Raw genomic sequence first — 24676 nt, forward strand, 5'->3', positions numbered from 1 at the left:
AACGTTTACCGATTGGTAAATTGTAATGCGTCGCCACCACGTATTGTGGCAGAATATTGATAACTTTTGAGTTCGGTAATGTGACAATTTCATTATAATTCAAGTCAGTTCTGTTTTTATTATTGTGCTGTATCAGTCTAAGTGGTTTCTTTGCTCCGGGCTAAGGTGTTTCCAGGTTTTTGGTTTTTTTCATGTTTTTATTAACTGCAGTTTGCAGTGTATTCCCCATCTCTAAAATCAAATACAGCAAACTGTGCTCACAGTTACAAGGAACCCTTTTAATCCACAAGTGAGAAATAAGGCTGCTTTTCTGCTGCAACCGAAGCTCCTTAGATGACTATTTTTAGCCTTGCCTCAGAAAACTGCTGGAAATAAGATCTTGCCACAAACTCTTATTACACCCCCCCCACCCCGAAAAAAAAAAAAAAAAAAAAAAAACAACGACAACAATCTTGGCCTCAATATTTAGGTTCCGCATGCTGACAATCCACCAGCCTTCAGCTGATCTCTTTTTAAAGGTGAGAGTTTAGACATCTACAATGTTGGTGTAATGGATTCATTTTAAGGCAATGCCAACATTGTGTGTTTAAGAGCTTATAAGGATTTGTTAATGTATTCTATCCGTGCTCGCTGGAAGCAGGAGAGGGGCTTATAGGACCCAGGCGGTGCACCATGATGGCAGGCCTCGCTGTGAGGGAAGGGGATCTGGGGACTTACTAAGTTATAAGGGGAGCTTTAAGATATGTGCAAAGGCATTCTGCTATGAGGCCTATAGAATTCTAGAAACAACTGAGATATCAAGCTCTCTGGAGCTTAACATGGAACCTAATATATACCTTATTAGGTTTATTCCTGGATGGTATATTCTTATATACCATAATCTAATGAGAAGAAACACACCTCACTCTCCCATCTACCAAATGTACCCAAAATCCACGCACTGAACGAAATACAAAAACCAAATCCTGCACAAAAACTGCTCCTTATTATGACTTAAAGTGAACCCAAAAGCTGGCATATGGAACAATACCTTTTTAAGTTTTCTCAGCTTAACCTTACATTTGGTAAATATCAACGGATCTTTGGTATTAATCATGTTTAATACAACATTACAACATACCAATTCTTGTAACACAGAATTAAATGGTTAGAGGCAAATCGCTCTGATCTCTGTGGTCAAGCTCCTACACTCTACGTATGACAACAGTAATTAGTCCCACTGAGATGGTGAAGAGTCTGCAAACCAAGAGGAGGTCGATCAGCTGGCCCTGTGGTCCATTCAAAACAATCTGCAGCAGATTTGCGTCAGGACTGTGGAGATGAAAGTGGAATTCAGGAGGAGCCCCCCCCCAATCACCATATTCACCAGCCCTGTGTCAACCTTCAATTTCTTGGGGTCCACCATCTCCCAAAAGTTAAGATGCGAGAAGAACATCAACTCCGTATTCAAAAAGGCTAAGCCGAGGATACACTTCCTGCAGCGGCTGAGGAAGTTCAACCTACCAGCAGCACTTCTTATTCACCAAGTCTGGTCTGTGCTCTTCTATTACAGTCTGGTTTAGAGCAGCTACCAAACAAAACAAGAACAGACTGCAGCAAACAGTGAGAACTGCAGAAATAATCACCGGGGCCGCCCTGCCCATTCTCAAGGACATTTCCAGCTTCTTCCCTTTGGCAGGTGCTACAGAGCTCTGTCTGCCAAAACCACCAGACGCAGGAACACTTTCTTTTCTCAGACCATCAGACTCATTAACAGCTGACCTCATACTTACTTCTACATTGCTATACTGTAGACAATGCTCATACTAATGAAATAACCACTATATCCCCACATGACACATTGTTCTTTTTATATCAATAGCTGCACATGTGTATGTAATAATCCTTGTCATATTGACTATTTGTTTACTACTGTCCTAGAGAGCTACCACCAACCTAAAGCAATTCCTTGTATGTTTAAGCATATTTAGGCCAAAAAAAAAAAAGAGAAGCAGATTCTGTAATGTGTCCACACAGGAAAAAAATAAAAATAAAAAAAATAAAACTTTCATATGCCAAAGCATATAAAAGGCAACTGCGCAGACTTTAGGTTTTTGTCAGAGTTTTTAATATAATGTTTTTGACAAAAATGGCAAAATGTTTGCTAAGAAGATGATTTATGCTGTCAAAGTCATATTTGACAATGTTAGTTAACATTAGATAGCTGCCCTGTTGACATGAGCTGAACTGCTACTAGTGATTTTTTTTTGTTGCTATTGGTTTTGGTAGAGTCAATGGCCATTGGGAAAAAGGGCCATCAAACATCGAAAACAGCCTTGAACTTAAAAGACAATAATGTGGTTAACATGATTTTTACAGGCTAAATAATAATGGAGAAAACACACAGATTTATTCATACACATCTGCTGCCCTGCCCCTTGCTGCTAAAATAGATCGGAGCAACTCTTACAGCATGTGAACATGAAAATATAAAAGGTTAGGGTTAAGTAATAGGGTCAAAGGGAGAATTGGTATTTGGCCAAAGTATCTTCCAATAAAGACCTATGTGCTTTGATTAAAATATTCTAAATAGACCTTGAGGTGCCATTATATTGAAAAATGGTATTTTATGGATTACTCCTGATGTACTGTTGTTCCATGTTTGCAGATTTTTGCACTGGATAATAAAATTTAATACTGTATGTCAAGACTAACATTAAAATACACCACTAATTACGCATCCCCCATCCCTGTTATCACAGTAACTCACATCTGTACTCCGCACCCAGCCGCAACATGAGCCGAATGGGAAAGACCTTGGCCCAAGGAGTCTCCCACTTTTGTATCAGGATGCCAAAGAGGTAGGGCGGGTTTGGCAGCAACAGGTCCTGCAGCGACTGAAAGGAAGGACTGATGTAGAGGAAGCCGCCGTGCTCCTTGCTGCCCAGGAAGCTCTGCGTGAAGAAGGAGTGACTCAGGTGGTTCAGGACATTGCCTTCAGGAGACAAATAAGAACAGGAGGGAGAGAGAGACGATAAGGGAGGTTAGTGAAGTGGGGAGACAAGATAATGTACAATAGATGTAATATAAAAAGGTGTTTGGGGATTTTAAAAAAATGAAGTAAATGGGAATGAAAATGGAAGAAATTACCAAGGCAGAAATTTCTGATCCTCAGAAAACTGGGAAAGTTATAAAAAACTGCTTCTCTTTTGCGCTCTCTCTGTGAATAAGGAGTGTAGTTGCCTGCTCACCCTACAACCTCATTTTACCCACATGGGCCATGCTGTTAGATATCAATAGGACGGAGCAATGTCTTCACATGGCACATAACACAATACTGGCGAGACAAATCTCAGTCAATGGGATTTGCTACAGCCAGCACTTCTTTTCCAGACCTGAGTGATAGTGTCTTAATCAGGGACAACAAACCCAATATGGCTAATGTCCACCAGCCTGAAACTGCTCCTGTGTGAATATGAAAGAGGAAACGGCCTAAAGGGAGTCAACTGTCAAAGTCACGGATATATGCCATATTTGATCTGCAGCATATGGAGCTAAAAACGCAAGACAAGCAGTGGTGAGCTGTCACACTTCGAGAGAGACAACCCGACAGCAGGACACTAATGTCTGGACTATTTTTAACGATGCAGGCTGAGGCAGAATTCAGCAATGGTGAACAGTAACCTGCTTTCCAAATAGAGGACGATTGGGTTCACAGGTCATCTGGAATAAAATGCATTAGACTATATTACACAAAGGTTACCCCATTATTAACTCGACTCACCAGAGTGGACCTCAAGGCAGAAGCACTAATGAGATACTCACTCCCCCATGAACTAGTTTCACAGTGAACCTCCTGGTGGAGCTGCTGGTTGTGTCCTTACCACTGAGAGCCTCCTGGTAGAGCTGCACAAAGTGGGTGAAAATATCTTTAGGAATGGTCTTCTCATCAGGAAGACACTGGAGCAGGATGACCACTTCCGCCTGGCCAACAGCATGCATCCCCTTAGTCGTCAAGTACCAGCACTTCCTGTTTACATCTGGGTGGTAAAAGAAAACTGGCCTGTCATATCAGACAAACAATGACACAGTTACGGAGTTACATCTGAGCCATGACTATTTCTCCACATTCTGATTTGGTGCGATTTTACTGTGGATATTATATTGAGATGCAAGAAAGAAGGAAGAGCAGGTTATAACGGACCAATTTTCCTCGAACTTCGAAAATATTGTAAAATGTTAAGTGAACAAAACTGCAGAATAACGCTTGTCTTTTTTCCAACCTATAAATTTACTACTCAAATGTAATCTCCTTTCCACAAAAAGAAAAAAAATATATACTTTAATAAACCCCAAAATACAAAATGAAGCACTCCTCATGTCAGATTAGACTTGGAAAGGGGTTTTCTCTCCCTCATAGTAATGTTATGTCCTGCACCTACAGCAATAATTAGACCAGCTGTCTACATTTTTTAAATTTCATTCAAGCCACCTGCAATAATGAATAAATCATCATCATCTAGTGCTAGTGCTTTAGAAAAAGCATGTGAGCAAAAGGATTGTGAATTTCAACCCCAAACCCTATCACTGTACGGTTGTGTGCAGTTTGTGTAATAGGCAGCACAATCAACCAACCAACATTAAAATTCAGTTCTTAGCTGTGAATAAATGCCATATAGTTTCTGTAATAGTTGTGTCATGTCTGAATAAAGCTTTTTTTTTTTTAATTTCTTTACTGTACAGGTTTACAAAAATAGACAAACATATTTGTCAAACACAAAAAAAGATCTGTATTGTGGGTATGTCTGGCTACTCTGTAACTCTTAAGGGAAAAAATGAGCTAAAAAAAAAATAAAGGCTTATGTACAGTTCAAATATGTATTCTTCCACTTTCTCTTAGATCAACATGAAATTATAAATGTAAAAGTAGGTCTGCTTACTCATTTCATAATGCATTCTGCTTTACCCCCTATCAGTGCTTTAAATGGTAAAAGTAGTAACTCACAGTTAACAAGCTTGACCATGGCGAGCAGGTTGGCATTGAGCACAAAGACAAGAGGGTCTGGGCCTCCTTCGTCCAGCTGCTGCATGAGGACAATCTCTGACGGTCTCTCCTCCACTGCATAGTCTGCAGGTGGGTTAGGGTGGAGTGACAGAAGGAGAGAAGGGTGAAGGCAGGGAGGAGTTAAGATAAAGTTAGAAAGACAGGACAAGGCGATGTTTAGTGTGGCAATGCCAGTGTGAAAACCAGGGAGAGGTGAAAATGGAAAAAGGGTAATAAACAAGGCAAGAGGGGAAAATGATGATCAGACCGAGGGATACAAAACCCCTTCCCCGTTACTGGCAATGAATGGTCTTAACATGAGCCATGATATAAAGCACATGAGAAACACGCAACTAGCACAAACACAGCAGCTCACAAAGAAACGAAGAGGCAGCAGAATGGTGAGGATGAGGGCAAGCACCTGTGATGTGGCCTCCCGTACCTCCTTTGACTCCGGTGGATATGAGGATGGGAGGGAGCCCGTCTTCCGGGATCAAGCTGAGAGAGCTGCCCACGGGGCTGCCCACTGGGGCCATGGGTGTATGGGCTGCCTGGGGTGAAGAGAAAGGGTAGGGGTGTGGAGGTAGATGTATTGCTGATTAAAAACATACTGTAATAAGGAAGAATGCAGCAACAGACTGTGATTATAGGTGCAACAGGTTTAGTAAGTAAAAGGTGGCCAAATCAGCCGACTGCATGTATAATAACCGTCATAATTCAAACTTTTACAAATAAATAAGACACCCATGGCATTTTATTTCAAATACATTGCAAAGTCAGATTTAGTTGTAAAATATAAAAATCTAACTTTTGCACGAATGACTCTGAAAGAGTAGTACTTTTCCTTAAAGCTACAAGATTTGTGTATCAAAAATGGACCAAAGGTGAGAGATGAACACTCATAACGTTCCCAAAGATGATTTATTCGGCCTTCGCACAAATATCTGGTGTTGTCCTGCATCCAATCAAACACGGCATCCTTAACGATGTGAGCGCACTACATCCAAGCCTACTGTTTACTAAAAATGTCAAATGGCCCACTCATACTGGCAAACCCACGCCAAATGAATCTTACCGGAAAACACGGAGTAAAACCGGACAGTGAGTTGTCAGACTGTCACTGCCTAGTAAGCTTTTTCAAAATCCAAGCAACCAGTTTGTATTTCACACTTTGGTATAAATTATGAGGAAGCATGTACTGTCAGTCTCTGAAATGTGATAAAGCTTCTTACAGAGGACATTCGTTTTCCCACACTGAGTAGTGCTTCCCCTGCTGTGTGAAAAAGCGACACTTCTTTTAAACATTATTCTCGCTCACCTTAAAGTTACTGCACTTTCTTTTGAAGCATTCTAAACTACTGAAAATAACGCCTGTGTGTCAGTGGCTCACCACTTTTTATACTGGCTCTGGTGGACTAGTCGGTCACTTACCACGTGCAAAACCTCTAGCAACAAATTAAAATCCCTGAGTTCATGCCTGTATGACTTTGACTGCGTCATGTGAAAGTGATTTTACACAAGTTGTATTCGCAGTGCATCAGCAAGGAGGACATTTAAAGTTTTAACAATCACTCTGTTCAACGGGCCATGAATCATCTTGACAGATGGCATTCGAGTCCAATGAGTGCACAGCACAACCACAGAAACAACAAAACAACCTGCTGAGTAAAACCTTAGCGTACTGTTAAATTGTGTTTGCGTTAAAGTCACCTGGGCACAGTTCATTACCGTTTTTATTTTAGTGGGATCTCTAAATCTGATTTAGCAAATTGACTGTTTGCTGCTGGTGTATTAGGTTCTGACCCAGTTTGTAAACCACCACAACACACCGTCTTTGTGGCATTCTTCACCCAACCCTGTAGAACCTAGACTACAAGTTAACGTAATAGCATTAGCCGTGGGTAAATGTTTTCCAAGTCATGCCTACCTCTGAGGAGTCGGAAGTGGAAGATTTGTTCGTATATGTGGAGATGGCCAGAGACTGAGACGGGGCCGGGCTAGAGGTTGGAGGTTTGGGAGACTCCGTTGTGTCTCCATTGGGTAGGACCCCGTCAGCAAACCACACCCTCCTCTGCTCTCGTGAGAGGGAGCCTAAATGTGAAAGGAAACTTGACTTAAATGAATTGAACACAGAATTGGTGAAAAGCTTATGTATTATAAGTACAGAGCCTTTTAATAAGGACAGAACGGTGCTAGTGTAAAAAACAGAGTGTGAAGAGTTTTCCTATTTTGGTAAAGGTCGTACCCTCATTGCTAGTCTGTTTCAAGACTCCCACAGGCACCATGACGGTAGGAGGAGGGGAGCTGAGAACCCCAGAGGCCTGAGCCTGCTGCAGAGGGGGGATGGTGGAGCAGTACTCTGCTGGATTGTTGGGATTGGGAGTCTGGTTGCTACCAGTGGCCGGTGTCTCCCACGGTTGGGCTGCAAGAGACAGAAAATATTAAAAGGGTAACTAGGTAAAACAGATCTCTGTGTGTGTCTGAACAGTCTCAAAAACTATACAGAATATTAAGAAACACATCAAACTCTAAATGTAAACCAGTGTTCTATGTTTAAGTTGAGTTGATGATCTCAAAAATGCTAAGTCTACAGAAATATTGGTAGTAAAGAGATTTTTCTCCTCATTCTTTTTAAAGCTTATTTTGTCTACCAACAGTAGCTCTTACCATAATTCCCAAGACCACCGCCCCGTTACAGAACTGTTGGAACGTCTGCGTTAATGTACCTTTGCTTTCCAACGATCTTTTTAACTGGAGTTTAATTGACATGCACAGAGCACACATGAATGCCACATATATGATGATCTTGAAATGATGCTCACCGATCGTCAGAGCAGAATGACAAGTGACACAGACCCGGGCCTCCTTCCCGTCCATGTACATGAGCCTGCACTTCAGACTGCAGCATGCTGCACAAAACACCTTGGCCAAGAAAAAAAAAAAAAAAATAAAAACACGATATGCAGAGTTATTTATACATTGTGCTACACTCTGACAAAATACGAGTACACTGGACAAAGCTGCATGACATTTCTCCAAATTGTTTCACATTCACGGTTTGAAAGTTTAAGACTAGAAAAGACTAAGTGCTTAAAGTTGTAATTAACTGTGAAGCAAATGCACCATTTTATAGATATTGATTGTTTAGTACTTACAGAGCTGTGTACAGAGCACTTTCCTTTCAATAGATTAGCACCTTATCACACATCATTATCCAGTAACTTCTAGTTAGTCAATGATTAGACATAGTGCAAAGGATCCTTTTAATTTCCAAGCAGAATTGGTTGCACAAGATGGATTGTAGATCTACAAGTCTGGTGGAGGATCCCGCTGCGTCTATTGTTTGCAGCCCCAGTGCTGGTGTCAGAATTACTGCAGAGCCAGCTCCTCCCTTCTCAAGTGGCAGACTGTGTGTTTGTTTACCACCATGGGAAATTAAGTAGCCGTCCGGTGATTCTTCACTGCACTGTCAGCGACCGCATCTTTACTTTAAAGCAGACTCCCTGCTGCATGTGTGGGTGGCCATGATGACAGGAAGCTACCTGACTACCCACTGAATTCATCTACAAAAGGCCTTTTTAAAAAAAAAAAAAAAAAAAAACTGCCAACAAAGCTTCTATACACTGTACACACATCATATTGCTCTATAAAATTTGCAACATATTTCTCCAGTTATATCTCAATTCTTATTAATTGTGCCCTTCCTTTGGTAAACATCTATGCTGTCATGTTAGCAACTCATTTGATCTAGATTGCACCACTCAACCATATCATTGATGATTCCAGATAAATGTGTAGGTGACAAAAATCCTAAAAAAGGTTACTCACTTCTTGGAATCCCAGCATGAACACATCTGCAGAATACTATTATATACATCTAAATATTTGGTGTAAAAAAATAAAGCAATGACTCTGAATTGTGAATGGCTGTCTGTGTTTGTCTCTCTAGGTTTGCCCTGAGATAGATTTGCCACCTGGCCAGGGTGTATTCTGCTTCTCACCCATCGACAGCCCCATGACCCTGAACAGGGTAAGCGGTTAAAAATAATACATGGATGGATTGATGGATGTAAAGCAGCGTCCCCCTACATACAAAACTGCAGTAGCTTACCACTTTCTAAAATTGGGAGAATTTTCTAGGTTGTTTTCTGATGAAATGTTGCCATTGTTGCCAATGTTTAACCACTTTTGCCTCAACTTGCCCAGACAGGCCAAAATTATTTGTCATCACAGGTCCCACAAGAGACAGCAGATGTAGACAGCAATAGTGATAACGGCGAACAAACCTTTCGTCTGGGCACGAAATGAAAAAGAAATTCCAGGTATAATCACTGTAACTACTGACTCAAATCCCTCTTACAGTAGATTTTCACTTTAAAAGCAGCTCTGGTACTTCACTGACCTTCCCGCAGGCCCTACAGTGGTGCCTCCTCTTGGTGAAGGTGAACTTGACATCACATTTCATACAAACAGGGGCCTGGGAGTCAGGTACCCACACAGGGGCAACCTCTCCCAGTGAGCTGGCAGGTTTCTTGCACAGCGTTCCCTGTTGGCCTGCCTGGACGTCATTGTCTGGGCTCTCAGACGGCATCAGCGAAGGAGAGTGGACAACTCCACCTCCGTTTACCCGGACAACATGCTGATCAGTCCCACTGAGCGTTGTTTCAGACGGTGTACTCCTTCGGCACTGGTTCTCCAGGTTTTTGTTCTTGCTCACAATGGATGGGCCGAGCTGGTTTTGGACCTGGACCAACACCGGCTGCGGAATCTGGAGTTTGAGGTTGACTGGCTGCTTTGGTCGTGCCCCTCCATAGGGAACACTGACCGGCTGAAGCCGATTGTTGTTGACTTTTGGTTGGATGCTACCTGATCCTACTGCTCCTCCATCGCTACTCTCCTGCTTGCTCTCTTCTATTTCCTTCTCTTCCGTGACTGAGTCTTCTTTGGAGGTGACAAGAGAGGGAGAAAAACCCTCCTCCTCCTCCTCTTCTTCTTTCTCTTCAACCTCTTTCAGTTTTGAATGGCTACTGCTCCCCAGCTCTAAACCATTGGGAAGGCTTGTAATTCTGAAGAGCTGGTCTGTCTGGCCCTGTGGACCACTTATCCTGTCCTCCATTTCAACCTTGTCCAAAGTCACTACACCATCCTTCTCTGCCACACAAACAGGCTGAACATCTCTCCCTCCATTCACAAGACTGTCTATCTGCTCCTCGGTTGAGTGTGTAGTTTGTCTTTTTTGACCAGAGACATGTAAAACAGTTCTACTAGCATCCTCGATGACACTTTGCCCATTTTGCGTTGTGGGCTTCACATTTGGATGAATCTTCTCAGATGCAGTTTGTTCCTGTCCTAATTCAACCTCGAATGTAAAATGACTGACAGTGGAGCCTCCTCCTGCTGCTGAAGCAGCTCTGTCATCCTGAAGATATTTAAGCTCGTGGTCAAAAGAACCAGACTGGTTGCCTGAAAGGGAACTTCTCTCTTCGTTGAGCTCATCATGTTGTGGTCCTGCAGAACAGCCATTCTCTACTGGACTGCATGCTGTTAGAGGGGGTGGCAAGAGGTCATCGGTCCCCACCAGTTTGCCGATGTTAGGCTGGGGCAATGGTGGGCTGTGGACATCCGCAGGCCTTTCTTCTACCCACGATGAAGGTTCAGGACCTGCTTGTCTTTTAGGGTCACCCCCTGGAGAGGTGCTGGAAGAGGAGTCCGGAAGAGTCTTTACAGGCAGAGGACTTTGGGGGCTTAGGTCTGCGTGGGCTAGAGCGGGGTTCAGAGAGAGAAGGTGGGTCGGAGGGGCCAGGATCTGGGTCCATTTGGCATCAGAAAGAATGGGAGTGTCGGTCTCATCTAGCACACACACACACACACACACACACACACACACACACACAAAAAAAGGAGAAGACAATTAGATGGATCGCAATTTGCGTTAATTGTCATAACTCTTAAGTCGTTTCATGCCAGTAATTTTTTAGTCTATTAATTATGTAAAAAGTGCGTATCACAACTTGAAAGACCTCAATGTGACATCTTCAGAAAAGTAGCAGTGGCTTGTACTAGAAAAGCTGGCATAAGAGCGTTCTAGTAAACCAACTCGCTCAAAATTCAATAGTGTCTTTGCTGCACTTTTATGCAATTTATTTCTTGTGTACATAACCTTTTATTCTTATTTTCTAGATGGCTTGCAGGTTTCCTGACACATCACAAAAAACAGCAGGAGGGGGCTGCCAGGAAAGCAAATGTGAACCCACAACAGCGAGACCAAAAGCCTCAAATGAACTACCAACGAGGACTGAGACAAAGATACACACTCCCAGGTGACCCAAAGAGCTAAAAATGGCAGGGAAAAAAAATTAGGGGACAATTTGAAAAATGAGGTTGGCATGGATTGGGAAATTAGTGTGTGCATGGACAGGGAAATTTTGATAAAGTGGGCCAAATGATTTTGTCACCCCTGGGAGCCATCAGGCAAGCAGACACACGAATGTTGTGCAATACAAGTGGAAATATTTATTTAAAAAGCCTGTCAGCTACTGTGTGGTGTTCTCTTTCCCTCACAACTGGAATTAATGCTAAGCTGTTTTAGTATTTGCCCCCCCCCCCGCGCGTGCACACATACACACAAACTCAGAGTTAATCTGCCAAGCTCTATCTTTGGCAAAGGACACGCTGAAAATCTCTAACAGCCAAAATACACATTGGGCTCTCAGTTCCACCAAAATACATTCTGTGTCAGTGTGTGTGATTCAGCAAGACTGGCATTTTTCTGGGGTCATAGATGATAAATTCTTGCATAGTAAGCAGATTGTTTATACCAGAGAGTATGGAGTTTGTAGATACACAGCTTAGTAATGTAGTATTCAAAATTTGCATTAAAAAAAAAAAATCTTAAAAACTTAAAAATATCATTTCTGTTCTCATTTTTAATATTAGCTATGGATAAAAACAGTGCTCTTTCCTTGGACCAATTAGACGGTTTCACACACTCCGGAGCAAAAAGAAAAATTTAATTCGTCTTATTACCTCTCTGTACACCCTCACTCACTACATGCAAATGCTACTTGATGTCACTGAGACGAGGTTGATGGCCTGACACCTCAATTCACTCACTGGTTCAATGATGGTATCCAAACCACAGCTGTGCTGAAACTTTACAGTTCTCACTACTACATCTTGTCCCATCAGTCTCTAACAACGTTAAACAATAAGGCAGCATCAATGTTTATCCGTGTCTCATCCCCACAGTCTTTAGCACAATTGCTCACCTTCGTTCTGCTCAAATTCGTCCAGCACCTTGTCCAGGTTGAAGGCCTCGGCCTGGAAGTAATTCTCCATGAGTCAGAAAGCTCCACCCTGCCGACAGCCGTGTGAACCTAGAAGCAGTGAGAGCGTGTTCTCAGCATTTCCATACTGCCCTCCGATATCTGTAACGGCCTGAGTGATATCTTCTTTTTCATATCTTTGTCCTCTACGCACTTTATTATGATTTGTTTAAGCCAAAACATGCCCTCAAAATCTCTTTCACTCTTAGTTCTCATTTCCATCCTGGGCGCCCTTCTCTTTTTGTGATCATTCTGGGGTCACATGGATAATCAAAAGGGAAGTGTATGTTTAGTCAAATGGAATTTTTTGATTAAAAAGGTTAAATGCCAGGATGTGCACTTGTCAAATTGTCGTCACAAAAAAATGAAAAGGCGCTTATTTTACATTTTCTTTAATGCAATGACCTCTTTTATTGCATGCTGTGTATGACAAAAATGCAAAGTCTAAGAGAGAAAAACGGCAAAAACAATAAGTAGCAACAATCGAGTAACATGAAATTACAATAAAACCTGTGCCACTGTAAGACTTTGAATGAGAGCATTAGCCCAAAAGATAACAAGCAAATATTCACAAGTAAGTTTTTAAGGCTGGTGCAACAGATCACAAAATGCACAATTTATTTTAATGATTTTTCTTTTATGTCACTCACTTTTCGATTTATGACTTGTGAAATTAAGAACACTTTTGGCCAAGCTAATAAACCAACCGAGGTGTAAATAAAATATAACTCTGAAAATGAAATGTCAAACTATCAGTTGCTAAAATTGAGTGCAACATAGGGCATGGTTGTATTTTGTGTTTCTATGTTGTGTTCTTCCCTTGACCAAGTGAATGAAAAGGTAAGAATAGCTTTAAATGCCTTTTCACAACAATGATAATGTCTGCATGTCTGTCTTGGACCTTTTGGCAGCCATTGTCCCCTCCTCTGGAGAATACTCTTTCTGAAGTGAACTTTCTGTCAGGCACAGCAATAAAGCGCCTGGTCATCAATGCAATGTTAAGGTAATACGCTTTGCAGATCGTTGTGGGGAGAATGGAAGAGAACTGCAGCGGTAGAGAAAGGGAGGGCTGGGCGGGGAGTGGATTCCTTTTGAGGCCCGTGCTACCACCAGCTTAAAGTTGCATCTTGTAGCTATGGATCAGGTGTGTGCTGAACCAGAATAAGCTATACTTCTGGTTCACTTCACAAATTATTTTGTTTGGACAGTGCACGCATGCTCTTTTATATATTTTCTTTGCCCCTTTTGCGGATGGCTGTTGAAGTTTCTCAAAATAAAATTACTGAAGATCCTTAAAATAGTAAAATAATATGCAAAGTCATACCAAGTAGCTGTAGAAAGCGCTTCCAAGGCCACCATGCTCTTTTCTGTACTTTATAACAATTTTATAACTTTACTGAAAATGATCTACATTTCCCATCTATCTATAAAAAAAATTCTTGATGCAGCTGAAACTTAACAAAGAAAAAAGAAGGCTTATTTGCCCATCACTGCTCACCCACGCACAGGTCCTCCTCAGCAGTTCCAGGCTGTGTTTTTTTCCTCAGCAGGTTTTTCTCTCAGTTCTCACTTCACCCAGTCTGGCACGCGCCCAGCGCCCACACCTTAGAGAGGGAAAGCACCATTCAGTGAAGAGCAGCCTCACAACATACACTACAAGCTAATACAACGAGTGAAAATTCCATACACGTTTATGAACTTCAAATTATAGAAAGAAAGACCGGCTGACTGCGTGTCTTGTGGTTTCTATTCGATTCTTCAGGATGAAAAGAGTAAACACAAGAATTATAGCAGTCAGATTTAGCTTAAAGAGGTAATATTACGCATAATTTAGGTTTTATGTTTTTATTCCACGGCTGTATAAATTAGCTAATACAAGACATTTTACTATTCCAATTCTTATGAGCCTTGCACTATGGAGTACCTCATCCTCCCCACTCTTCGTTATACGTCCCGTCTTTTGACGGCTTCTCTTACCCTGTGACGACTGTTTTGCCATCTTGTGAAAGCCTGTTATTGTGCTGAGCAGAGTGCTGATACATAAATGTAATATAGCACTGGGCAGACGTGACTATGTACTTTGAGTGTGCCAACAAAAAAATGCGGATTCGGATTCGTATGGATGAGGAAGTCTCTGGGAGCTTGAAATCCATGCGATAGAGTCAACATTAGGAAATATTTTGTTTGTATCATCTGCTGGCAGTATGGAAATGTGTCAAAGGAATAAATAAATGAATAATTGATAGCCCGAAAAGTAACTACTGTGATAATTCATCAGAGCTGCTGGAAAGATAATAAAAATAATTGCTAGTTGGAGGCCTACAATGACTGCATCAGCATTCAAGCAAAAATCCCAAACACGTTCTAGTTCTACATTTTTAATATTTTCTCTTAGTCTAACTGATTAAGCTTTGAAGTGTTAATCAGACTAAACTGGGAATCTGAAGATGACTGCTTGACCTGCAAAACATACTGCCATTTATCACTATGTTTGACATTTAATATCCACACTGTTCACCAAGCTAAAGCTGAGTAAATCTAACACAACAATCACGTTTGTGTTGCGTTACAGATATTATACAATATTGCAATTTCAAAAAAATTGGATTTAATCACCTTCATGACAGACGATCTCTTACAGTACTTTTTTGGACTATTAATTTTAACTTAATGTTCCTTACAAACTAAACCCGCATGGAGACAATGATGTGTGTATTATGCATTCTTTAACTATCACTGGGATGGTCAATCGGAAAAAACTTTGAGATCAGTCTAGGACATGCTGTGGTTTATGAGCAACACTGTTCAAATGGTGATACAGTCAAGCACCTAGCTTGCATTTTATTCAGCTGGGTGTGCTGCACATTTAATGCATTTTAAGCTATTAGCTTATAAGTTGAGAGTCATCAGACTCACGAATGGAAAACCGCTGAAGCCAGAGTGACTGCACAGAGACCTGCCCAGTCTGTCCAGGCTGATGAGGACATCTTGGGGTGAGGCGTGGGTCTGTGTGTAGGCCTGCAAATGAGTAACAGTCAGGCTGAACTTCATGGTCATTCTCATAAGGACAAGAGCAACCAGGGATTATACCAGAGACCAAATATTCCAGAGAGCCAAGGCCTCTGAGAAAGGAGCACAGTCAACACATTTTTGCTTAGTTTAGGATGCAAGCATGTGCGCCATGTAAGCAAAAAACAGTCAAGGCACAAGACAGGATGTGCATGTGGTGTGCATCATGAACTTTGGGGTCAAATCCTTGCAGCCACAGCAGGGTCCAGGCAGAAGGAAAATAATGCTATAAAGACAAAAAGCCACTTTAAAGGACTCCTTCACTGATACTGAACGTGCTTCTTTAGGTTTTAGTTTGGCTAGTACATGTAATTGAATGGCTTCTCTCTGATTTCTATTAATATATATCTCTACTTTTAGCTGAAAAACACAGATGACATCAAACACAGATGACATCACTTGGAGGAGCCTTCAGTTTAGATTATGCAATTTTGTTGCTTGTACTACTTAGTTTGTCATCATGGTCAACCTGCTTTTCCAGAGCTCCTCCAGATGATCTGAACTCCTAATGATGAAAACTCATCCAGGTGATGTCACCTGGAGTCCTTTTTAAGCTGGAAGTAGAGAAATATTTTAATATAGGGAAGTCAGAGTAAAGTTTAAAATCATTAATGTACCTAAAGCCATAGAAAGAAAGTTGAAAATTGGTCAAGTTGCTCTTTAACTGAATGAAATCTAAATATTTAATATTCTACTACTGAATGAAGGAAAGCAACTGGGGTTTAATTATAGCATAACACAAACCATACACAGGCATAGTCCAGACAGGGTATGATGACTCAAACATTTGAATAAAATTAATTTATTCAACATAATAAATAAGATGACATTTTTTAACCACCTTTTAAACATATCTATATTAAGTGCAATAAGTGATTTATGTTACTGAAGTTCACACATATGCAGCACTATCCTGTTGGCCAATGACCACTGAAACTGATGAGGGCAGCGCATGAAAATAAAGGGCATTTTAAATCTGACAAGATCCAGTTTGGTTAGAATAAATAACCTTCACATCACTGGAATCTGAACACTGAATGGGAGCAACATCTAAGCACCAAAGTTTAACAAGCCTCTGCAACGTTACTCGAGCAGCGAGATTTCTTGCTATATTGAATCAAAGACTTCTTATATTTGTCTAGCACCCTATGAGCTTAAGGCTCTCAAGTGGGCCGGGTGAACCAAACGCCATGTGAATAAACACACATAGCCACGCCTCCATAAGGATAAGAGCCCATCCCTGATTAAGATTTAATTACTTTGCAGAGGCGCTGAATAATGCATCTTTAGTCAAAGTGCGTGAAGGAGTTGTATTTTTAGACCTGTAATCTTAGGCAGATGCTTCAAAAGGAGACATATGTGCATGAGAGCGTCCGCCAGAGTGTAAGACATATAATCCCTTCAGCTATACAGTATATGTACATACTAATGACTAATCTAAAACTATCAGAGGAGCAATTCATTACATGTAGTGTTGTCTTAAGTAAAATAAGAAAATCCAGACTGTGAACTTAACCTAATAAACAGATGCATCTCTCTTATTAGGTTGCATCCAACACAACTGACAATTCTATTACTCTAAACAAAAAAAATCTGACTATGACCAAATTGACAAGAAAAGTTTATCATTGTTGATGCTTTTGGGAATTATCCCCCCCCTTTTTGTCTTCTAAGCTCTGGTCTCTAGAGCCTATTGGAAGCTCGTTGGCATATAAGACATTGTCCTTCCATGCGTGAAAGTCTAACAATTAGTTTCATTTGATAATCAACACTGTAATCTGGTTTATGATCATCAACTTGTTTAACCAAGCCTCAGATTCTGAGCCCTACTTGTATCCACAAAAGCATGAGGTCTTTATCTGCATTAGTCTGGTGACTTCTTTCGCAAATAACTGAATAACATGCACATAACCCTTAATATTTTACTGAACTACTTTGCTTTACAAGTACTGCAAGTGCGCTTAATAAATTTCCACCACAATTTTAGCCTATAAGTCGCAAAATGGCAAAAAACAAAGTCCATCACAAGTTGTGTCAGAATGCAACGCTGCTTTTTCAACTGTGCGTTTTGAGGAAACACTAAACACAAAACATGAAGGAGGACAGAAAAACATCAAAGACTAAAATTACAGATGATTTGGCTCACCTCATTCACACCATTTTGTGACACTACGATAACAAAAGCGTAGAGAGTAAAATATAAAAGATAAGAATAAAACATGATGTTGGATGAAACATGACTGAAACAAGACTAGCGAGTGTATTCTATTTTTAAACCCCGCAAACTAAAGTTGTACCCTCATTCACTCAGTCATGCTCCAGTCTCCAGCCTAAGCCAGACATGCTAATAATGAAATGGCCAAGCAACAGGCAGCATACATGAGAAAGCATGCCTGACTGGACATCCTGGCAAGGCAGCCAATTAAATACGACGTAAGGGAACATTTACCATTATAGTCCTAGAAATGCTACAGCAGTTCATTAAGTCCTTGCCTTCACACGGAGACCCTTTCTTGTTACCGTTTCCTATAAGAGAATTGCACTCACTTCTTGGCCAATCAGGTGGAAATCCTTTTCTCTAAGAGTTATGTATATGTGTACAAAATTATGGATCTTCTAGAGTGTGCTAGTGTTCAGCTACACTCACACAAACAATTATTGTATAAACAACACAGCAACCTCACAGCATATATTTTGACACACAGTAAAAGTGAATGATGTAAATATCCTTAATTGGGACATAAGATCTGACTACTGAACCCTGTTGTGAACTGCATACAGGTGCTTCTTCTTTAACAGTCCGGGCGGTGATGACGCCGTATGTATGAAATTGAGGACCTTCCTGACAGAACAGATAAGTCTAATTCCTTCGTGATGCTAAGTCGAGTCTATATATTTCAGGAAACTAGGCTTTCTGGCCCATAGTTCCACAATCACAATAGCAACAAAATACAATGTTTTCTACATTCGGTAAGCTGCAAATTTCCATGCATACTCAGATTTGCAAAAGGTTGACAGGTAGATCACATGTAAGATTAAGGTCATACAAGTATTTGTCACGCAGATCTAGATACAATAAACAATGATTAAAGTGCTTCTCATCTTCTAATACTCATACATTCCTAGTTGATTCACAACCTTTGCAAACTCACAGAGGTGATGAGATCCAGCATGACGGGTGGGATTCTAAGCTGCTGCCCTCTGCATCCCAACCCAATGCTCTACAACCTGAATAATTCCAACACTGGCCAGTGTGTCTCTGGACGCATCAGAAACTGTGGACCAGATATCCATGTTGTACATGTCCTTGTTATCCTCTTCCATTCCTCCCCCTGGAGGTAATACCAGCCATTAGTCCAAAATTCTGTATTTCTGTTTTCAGTTCCTTTCTTCACATCTTCCATGTGTCCATATTAACTGTGCCCACAGCAACAGTGAGCTCCATCCAAGAAACGATAAGTTGTTTCGACGCTAATATTCTAGCCTTTCAAATTATGAAAACAGTGATGACTGATTTGATTTTGTACGAGACCAAATAAGTGACTGTGCCATAATCAACCTCGCTTGCATCTGCTAAGTGACGTAACGTATCTCTTTCTCCTCTTCAAAGTTCTCAGGTGTGACGCATGCTCACTCTAAAGTCGCTTAACAGCTGGAGTTCCTGTACCCACATCGTCCATTTTTCAGCTTTAGATGAAGGAAGCAAACCTCCCAGTGGATCATAGGTGGAAGGGAACATTTGAAGGTTTCCTCTGCGGATGAGAGGCTTTTATTTAATCTTCACCTTGAATTTGAAGGCTTAAGACTCAACACGCCACTGCACGCTCAGTGTTATTTCTAAAGAAATGTGTCATAGTCCAAAGTCCATTTCTTGACCTTCCTTTTGCTCTTCAGGTATGGCTGCAAATACAGTGTGACTGTTGCTAATCTATTTCCTCAGCTGAAAACCACCTCTAGCCCAAACATATGTGAGTCATCCACTTAGAATCAAAGTCAGCATCAATAATTTGGAAACTGAAAGAGTCCTTGTTATCCTCTGCACACTTTCGAAGGGCAAAGTCTATACAACTTGGAGATGATGTTGCTCCAAAAAGATGGACCATAATCCTTTACTCTTCCATCTGCTGACTGAGGTTGTTGAGGACGCACCGGAAAGTGGAGAATTCGATCCACTTCTTTTGCTACTGAAACTTGAACTGCTATTATTTAGCTTTATTTCATGATCCTTCTATTTTTAAAACGTTATTTTTTATTTATTTTTTTGCTCCCCAGATGAAGTCTTGGGTCAGAAAGTTGGCTGGGGGTTCCTTTTGAAGTCTTACAATTTTTGACACCAAATCTTTCTAAGTAAGAGAAACCTTTGTTTTTAAAAGAGTCACTTCCTGAACCCTTTCGCTTTTAATCCACTCGATGAGTTATTAATAAAAAGGTTGCTCACACTGAAATAATAAGAAGTCCACAGCAGCCACATCAGGACACATGTTCAAAAACAGCCAATTTTGCTGCCATATGGCATTCCCTCGAACTTGAGCAACGCCACTGCTCGTATGACAAGGAGCAACCTCTGCATTCCCAGTGAACAATCGACCGATTACATGTGCACAACAAGACAAACACATACCAGTTTCACTGCAATCTATCAATCATCTCATTCATTACTCTCAGTTGAAAATCCAAGTTGAATCTGTGCACCATCATCCACTGGATTATAAACTTAGTCAGATTTGAAGTTCCACTGAAATAAATTTTACATTTTTATATTTTCTGTTGACACAAAGTATTGCGGCAGCTGTCCCTGTAATAAACAAGAGTAGGAAGTATCTATCTGATGCGCCGATTGCCGTGAAATAGCAACAGTCAGCAGTACTTAAGACTTCCTACTCACCCAATCTGACATTCATGCAATGACTCAGATGAACCCTTTAACTCAAAGTCACCAGCAACTGACACACCTCCATATGTAAACATGCACGCACATGTACCCAGCCAAGCATGCATACACATGCACACATACCTGAGCCACTGGAATAGTTGGCGGAGGGAAATTTACCTAAAACTGTTGCATCCCAGACAGAATTGTAAACAATAATGAATGATTTCTTTACTACTTCTCTTAACTGCTTTAACATTTAAGCTTCCCTAATATTGACACCTGTTTTGTTACGCGAAGGTTTACAGTTTTAATTAGCCATTTAAAGATTCACTGTTTCTTTTTTTTGGTTGATTGTTTTTCTCGTTGTATCTTGTATTGTTAACGTCTCCCTGTACTCTCTCTCTCTCCTGGTGCTACAAACTTCCCAGCACTGTCAGTCCACGCTGATTACAGCATTTTTAGATCCATAAGCGACGACACTATGCTCCAGACGCTGTCTGCACAGGGTGAACACAGGAAACCTCAAATAATGACTTCCTCTCTTTAAGAATGGGCTGACATAATTTTTTAAACAACTTGATCCTATGACTGGGTGACACATATTGTAAAGTTTAACGCCCTGAGTGGGAGAACAATATGGAGCATTCTCCTATGTTTTTTTTTTTTTTCTGGTAATTTACTAAGAACTGCTGGAGATCAAAGAAATTAAAGGAAAACAGAAAAAGAAAGAGCTGCTACAGGTTTACATCCCTCAAAAGGACACGCTTCCTCAAGATTATAAAAAATAAAATAGTTTTGACAGGAAAATAGGAAAAAGGTAAATCATTGATATTTGAATCAAGAGAAAATTGTACCTGTCCTGTTACACAGATGTGCTCCGCTTCACAGCAAATGCCAAAAGCTATTATGAGCTTGCTTTCTTGTTTTGATCTACATTTAACAACCACACAAGACCAAAAAAAAGGAAAAAGAAGACAGGCTTCTGGGCTGGCACCAGGGAAAGACTTGCAATACTTTATGAAAGCATACAGCAACCTACATTAAGGAGATCTCTAAACACAGTCTCACACACACACACACACACACACAAGTGCTTGCATTGCATTGCATGGAGTCAGTCTACTCAATCAACCCAGTGTTTTAATACCGCTTGATGGTCGGGTGGGATATCATCTTCTCTTGCTAGAGTCAAAAACCCTTATCAAATGACCTACCTGTATGCGTTTCATGTGCAGCGTGAGCATTCAGTTTGTTCAGACCAGAGACGCCAAAAAGGACTAGAAAAGAAGATGAAGGATGTTGTGAATGTGAATGTTTCACTTTGATACGGAGTGGCAATTAATGCTTTTCATAATATTAATCTGCTGATATTTTTAATTGTAGGAGACTGTTGCACGGGGGTGGGGGGGGTAGAATTATGCCACTTACAACTTTACAGAATTCAAGTTGACCTGTTAAGAGGTCTTGATTTGTCCAAAACATACATTTACAACCACAGCAAGAATAAGCAGCAAATCATATCCTATCCGATTCCTGTGCCATTTTATAAAATCGGGAGAATTTGTATTATTCTTTCCTTGAAAAATACACAATATTTTTATCTAGTACTTAAGTTCCCATGCTCCACTAGAATGTCATCGTTTCTATGTTCAGGAAAGAACAAATTACATTTACTTGCTCAGTGATCATGTCTCTCCGAAGTGGCAGTGGGATGAGACCATTTCTTCACAAATCCACCTGCAGACCTTGACTCAGGCCTGCAGATCCAAATGGTGATGCCGAATGCAAATAACACGGCACCAACAGACCTGAGCAAACCAATTGTTAGGAGCAGAGAGATGACCATTACCTTGGATTATGCAACCTTAAGTGGCACTGTGGCTGTGCCTACAGGCCAAACACAGCTCCAGACTGTAAATATTATTCACGGGCAGGCTGGGTAAACACAAGGAGAACCGCGGTGTTATTAGATTGCAGTGGGTGAAAAAGCACGACGTGCGAAATCACAACAGTTGAGGTTTTGTTTGCACCATAACTTGGGGTATTTAGTTGTGTTAGCTGTGCAGCTAGCTGATTCTAACGTCCACCCCAAAAAGGTGTAAAAGGCCGCGAATAAGTTTCTGAAACTGTTACCAGCAGGTCCCTTAAACAAGATGCTGAAATTGAAAAAAAAAATAAAAAAATAAAAAGGTAACGATTATAAAATAACAGTGGCTAAGAGCAAGCTGCAGCAAGGGCGAGACAGTAGCTAGTGTTAGCGCCAACGCTTCGGCGGGCAGTCGTGCGCCGAGTGACGGCAGCGACTCGCTCTCCTGACGGACAGCCACACCGTCGCTGGATCGGGGTGGAGGGCTGCCTAGGCTCAGTGCCTCACGAGCAGCGTTAAGGGTTGGGGTGGGTGAGGGGTTGGGAACATCTCTTCTCGGGTTAACTCGTCTCTCACAGTGACTGGACGTATTTCGCCAGTTCCAGCTCTCAGTGCCGAGCAGAGCGTGGACGGCACCTCCTCGGTGTTCCAGCGTAGCACCCATCCTCACGGACTTTCGGGGCGAGTTGCTTCTGCGATGGCGTTAGGTAACGTTCGAGCCACAGCACAGCAGGGAGAAATGTCAGGAAAACAAATTGGGTTAGTTACTCACCGGGGGAATCCTCATCTTTACGTGCGGTACCGCGGAGCCCCTCCATTAGGAACAGCCATATCTAATCGCCTTTGGGAGCTATTTTTGACACATCCTCCACAGCGCAAAGTCGGAAAGTCCAGCTTGTAGCGCGCCGTAGTTGTGCGACAGCACTCAAGTATCCTCCTCCTCCTCCCCTCTCCTCTCCCCCCCCCCCCTTCTTCCACCAAGGGTTAACTTCGGGAAGAGACGAGGAGGAACGTCACGTAACCGCAACACAAATACCCAACATCCGGTTAATGATTTCAAAACAAACGTCTCCACGGTGAATGTTTAATGGCCCATGCAGGTGGCAGCACACCTAGTTTGGTGGTGGGCGAGTTTGCCAAAAAGCTGGTGTCAAATGTCTAAGCAGGATTGTCTTTAGTCAGTGACTGGTATTTATGTTCTTAAAAACTCCATAAATGTGTCCTGGGCCTACATTTCTATGGTAATGGAAGTGACACTTTTAAAAACCAGGCAGGCAGATGCACCGATGATAGAGGAGCAAAAGTCCAACTCAAAGCACCGACCAGGAGCCTATGTGAGCACTTAAACAAGTTTTCTATGGCAGAATTCCTTCTGCTGATACAGACTTCAAGGAGCTTCCTCATTGAGAGGAGAGGCTACACCCAATGTGAGTAACAAGGGCCAAGATGAGCAGTCCTTACTCTGTGCACAAATATATTCAAAGTCTATCTGGAAAAAAAACAAACAATATAAGGCTTTCACATCCCAGATAAGTCACATTAAGTGGATGTGGTATAAGTTTGCTGCCTTTCCAATACAATATTCCTACTCTTATTATTCAATGACTGCCACTTAAGGAGGAGGCATGCAGGGAAATATACCATAAATCCAATCTAAAGTGACTTTCACTTTGGGAGATGAAGACTTAACTAAGGTTGTTGAAGCCTTATATTAGCTTTAGATGTGTATTAGAATTTCGGGACCTGATAAAATTGTGGATTTTGTCACCCACCCCTTCATTTGTAAGGGTCATAAGAGACGTAAGTATATTTCTTAGCATCCACATTCCTTAAACAGATTTTGCTATTAGTTTACAAATCTGATTATCTTTTATGCTTAAATTATTGTATAAAGCGTAAGAATTAAATGCATCTATTAAATAATGTGAATCAGTGTGAATCAGTGGAGGTCAGAGCAGGTTATGTTGCAATTCTGCTCACCCGGCATATGTCTGGGCATGTGATGCATAAATTCAGTCAACTGTTTCTGGAATTTGGACAGCGCTTTAAACATTATTGCGCTTTGTGAAAACTGCAGTAACGTTTTCTCAGCTCTTATTTTCACGGCGACAACTCGGCGTTTCCGTTGAAAAGTTGGCTGTTGCAGACGGACTTGACGCAGAACTGAAACGGTTCTGCTCGTGCCGTGGTCCATCCGCATCCGCATCCGCAGCAGCAACGACAGGGAGATTATGCCTCAAACTGGGCTCCTAAAGGTGGCGCGGTGAGCCCCCGGGGGCGGGTTCGTATGACGATCAAGACCCAAAAATGGCACGTTTCTCCTCGGTAACCTTGTCGGAACTGATGCTACGGAGATGTGAAGCACGATGCAGCAAGGCAGCTTTAGAGATGATCAATAAAACGGGAGGTGGGAAAACCCAAAAAATGCTAAACCCTTCTTTAATCATAAACTCATCATACTTTATACTTTATATCATTTTAAGCAAATTTAAGCAAAATAATTCCAATTTAGTTTTCCA

General features: G+C 41.4%; 1 protein-coding gene across 6 annotated transcripts in view; it reads right to left on the reverse strand.

Annotated features, from left to right (window-relative positions):
* The window catches only part of zfyve9a (zinc finger, FYVE domain containing 9a), a 32115-nt gene extending 9005 nt beyond the window's left edge, over positions 1 to 23110 (reverse strand). The window contains exons 1-12 of one of the 6 annotated variants that reach the window (XM_067475611.1): positions 22930 to 23109; positions 15265 to 15366; positions 13847 to 13952; positions 12292 to 12399; positions 9426 to 10873; positions 7846 to 7945; positions 7269 to 7445; positions 6951 to 7114; positions 5445 to 5574; positions 4985 to 5107; positions 3864 to 4019; positions 2750 to 2974 (exon numbers count right to left, since the gene is read on the reverse strand). In XM_067475611.1, the coding sequence (XP_067331712.1) occupies positions 2750 to 2974; positions 3864 to 4019; positions 4985 to 5107; positions 5445 to 5574; positions 6951 to 7114; positions 7269 to 7445; positions 7846 to 7945; positions 9426 to 10873; positions 12292 to 12361 (2593 nt within the window). In that variant the 5' untranslated portion in view covers positions 12362 to 12399; positions 13847 to 13952; positions 15265 to 15366; positions 22930 to 23109. Of the gene's footprint in view, positions 1 to 2749; positions 2975 to 3863; positions 4020 to 4984; positions 5108 to 5444; positions 5575 to 6950; positions 7115 to 7268; positions 7446 to 7845; positions 7946 to 9425; positions 10874 to 12291; positions 12400 to 13846; positions 13953 to 15264; positions 15367 to 21504; positions 21568 to 21964; positions 22099 to 22929 lie in introns of those variants that run through there. The other 5 variants (XM_067475610.1, XM_067475608.1, XM_067475612.1 and 2 more) reach the window with 5 other exon arrangements.
* Positions 23111 to 24676: the final 1566 nt, after the last annotated feature.

Source organism: Channa argus, chromosome 14 (assembly GCF_033026475.1).
Source record: "Channa argus isolate prfri chromosome 14, Channa argus male v1.0, whole genome shotgun sequence".
Classification (NCBI taxonomy): domain Eukaryota; kingdom Metazoa; phylum Chordata; class Actinopteri; order Anabantiformes; family Channidae; genus Channa; species Channa argus.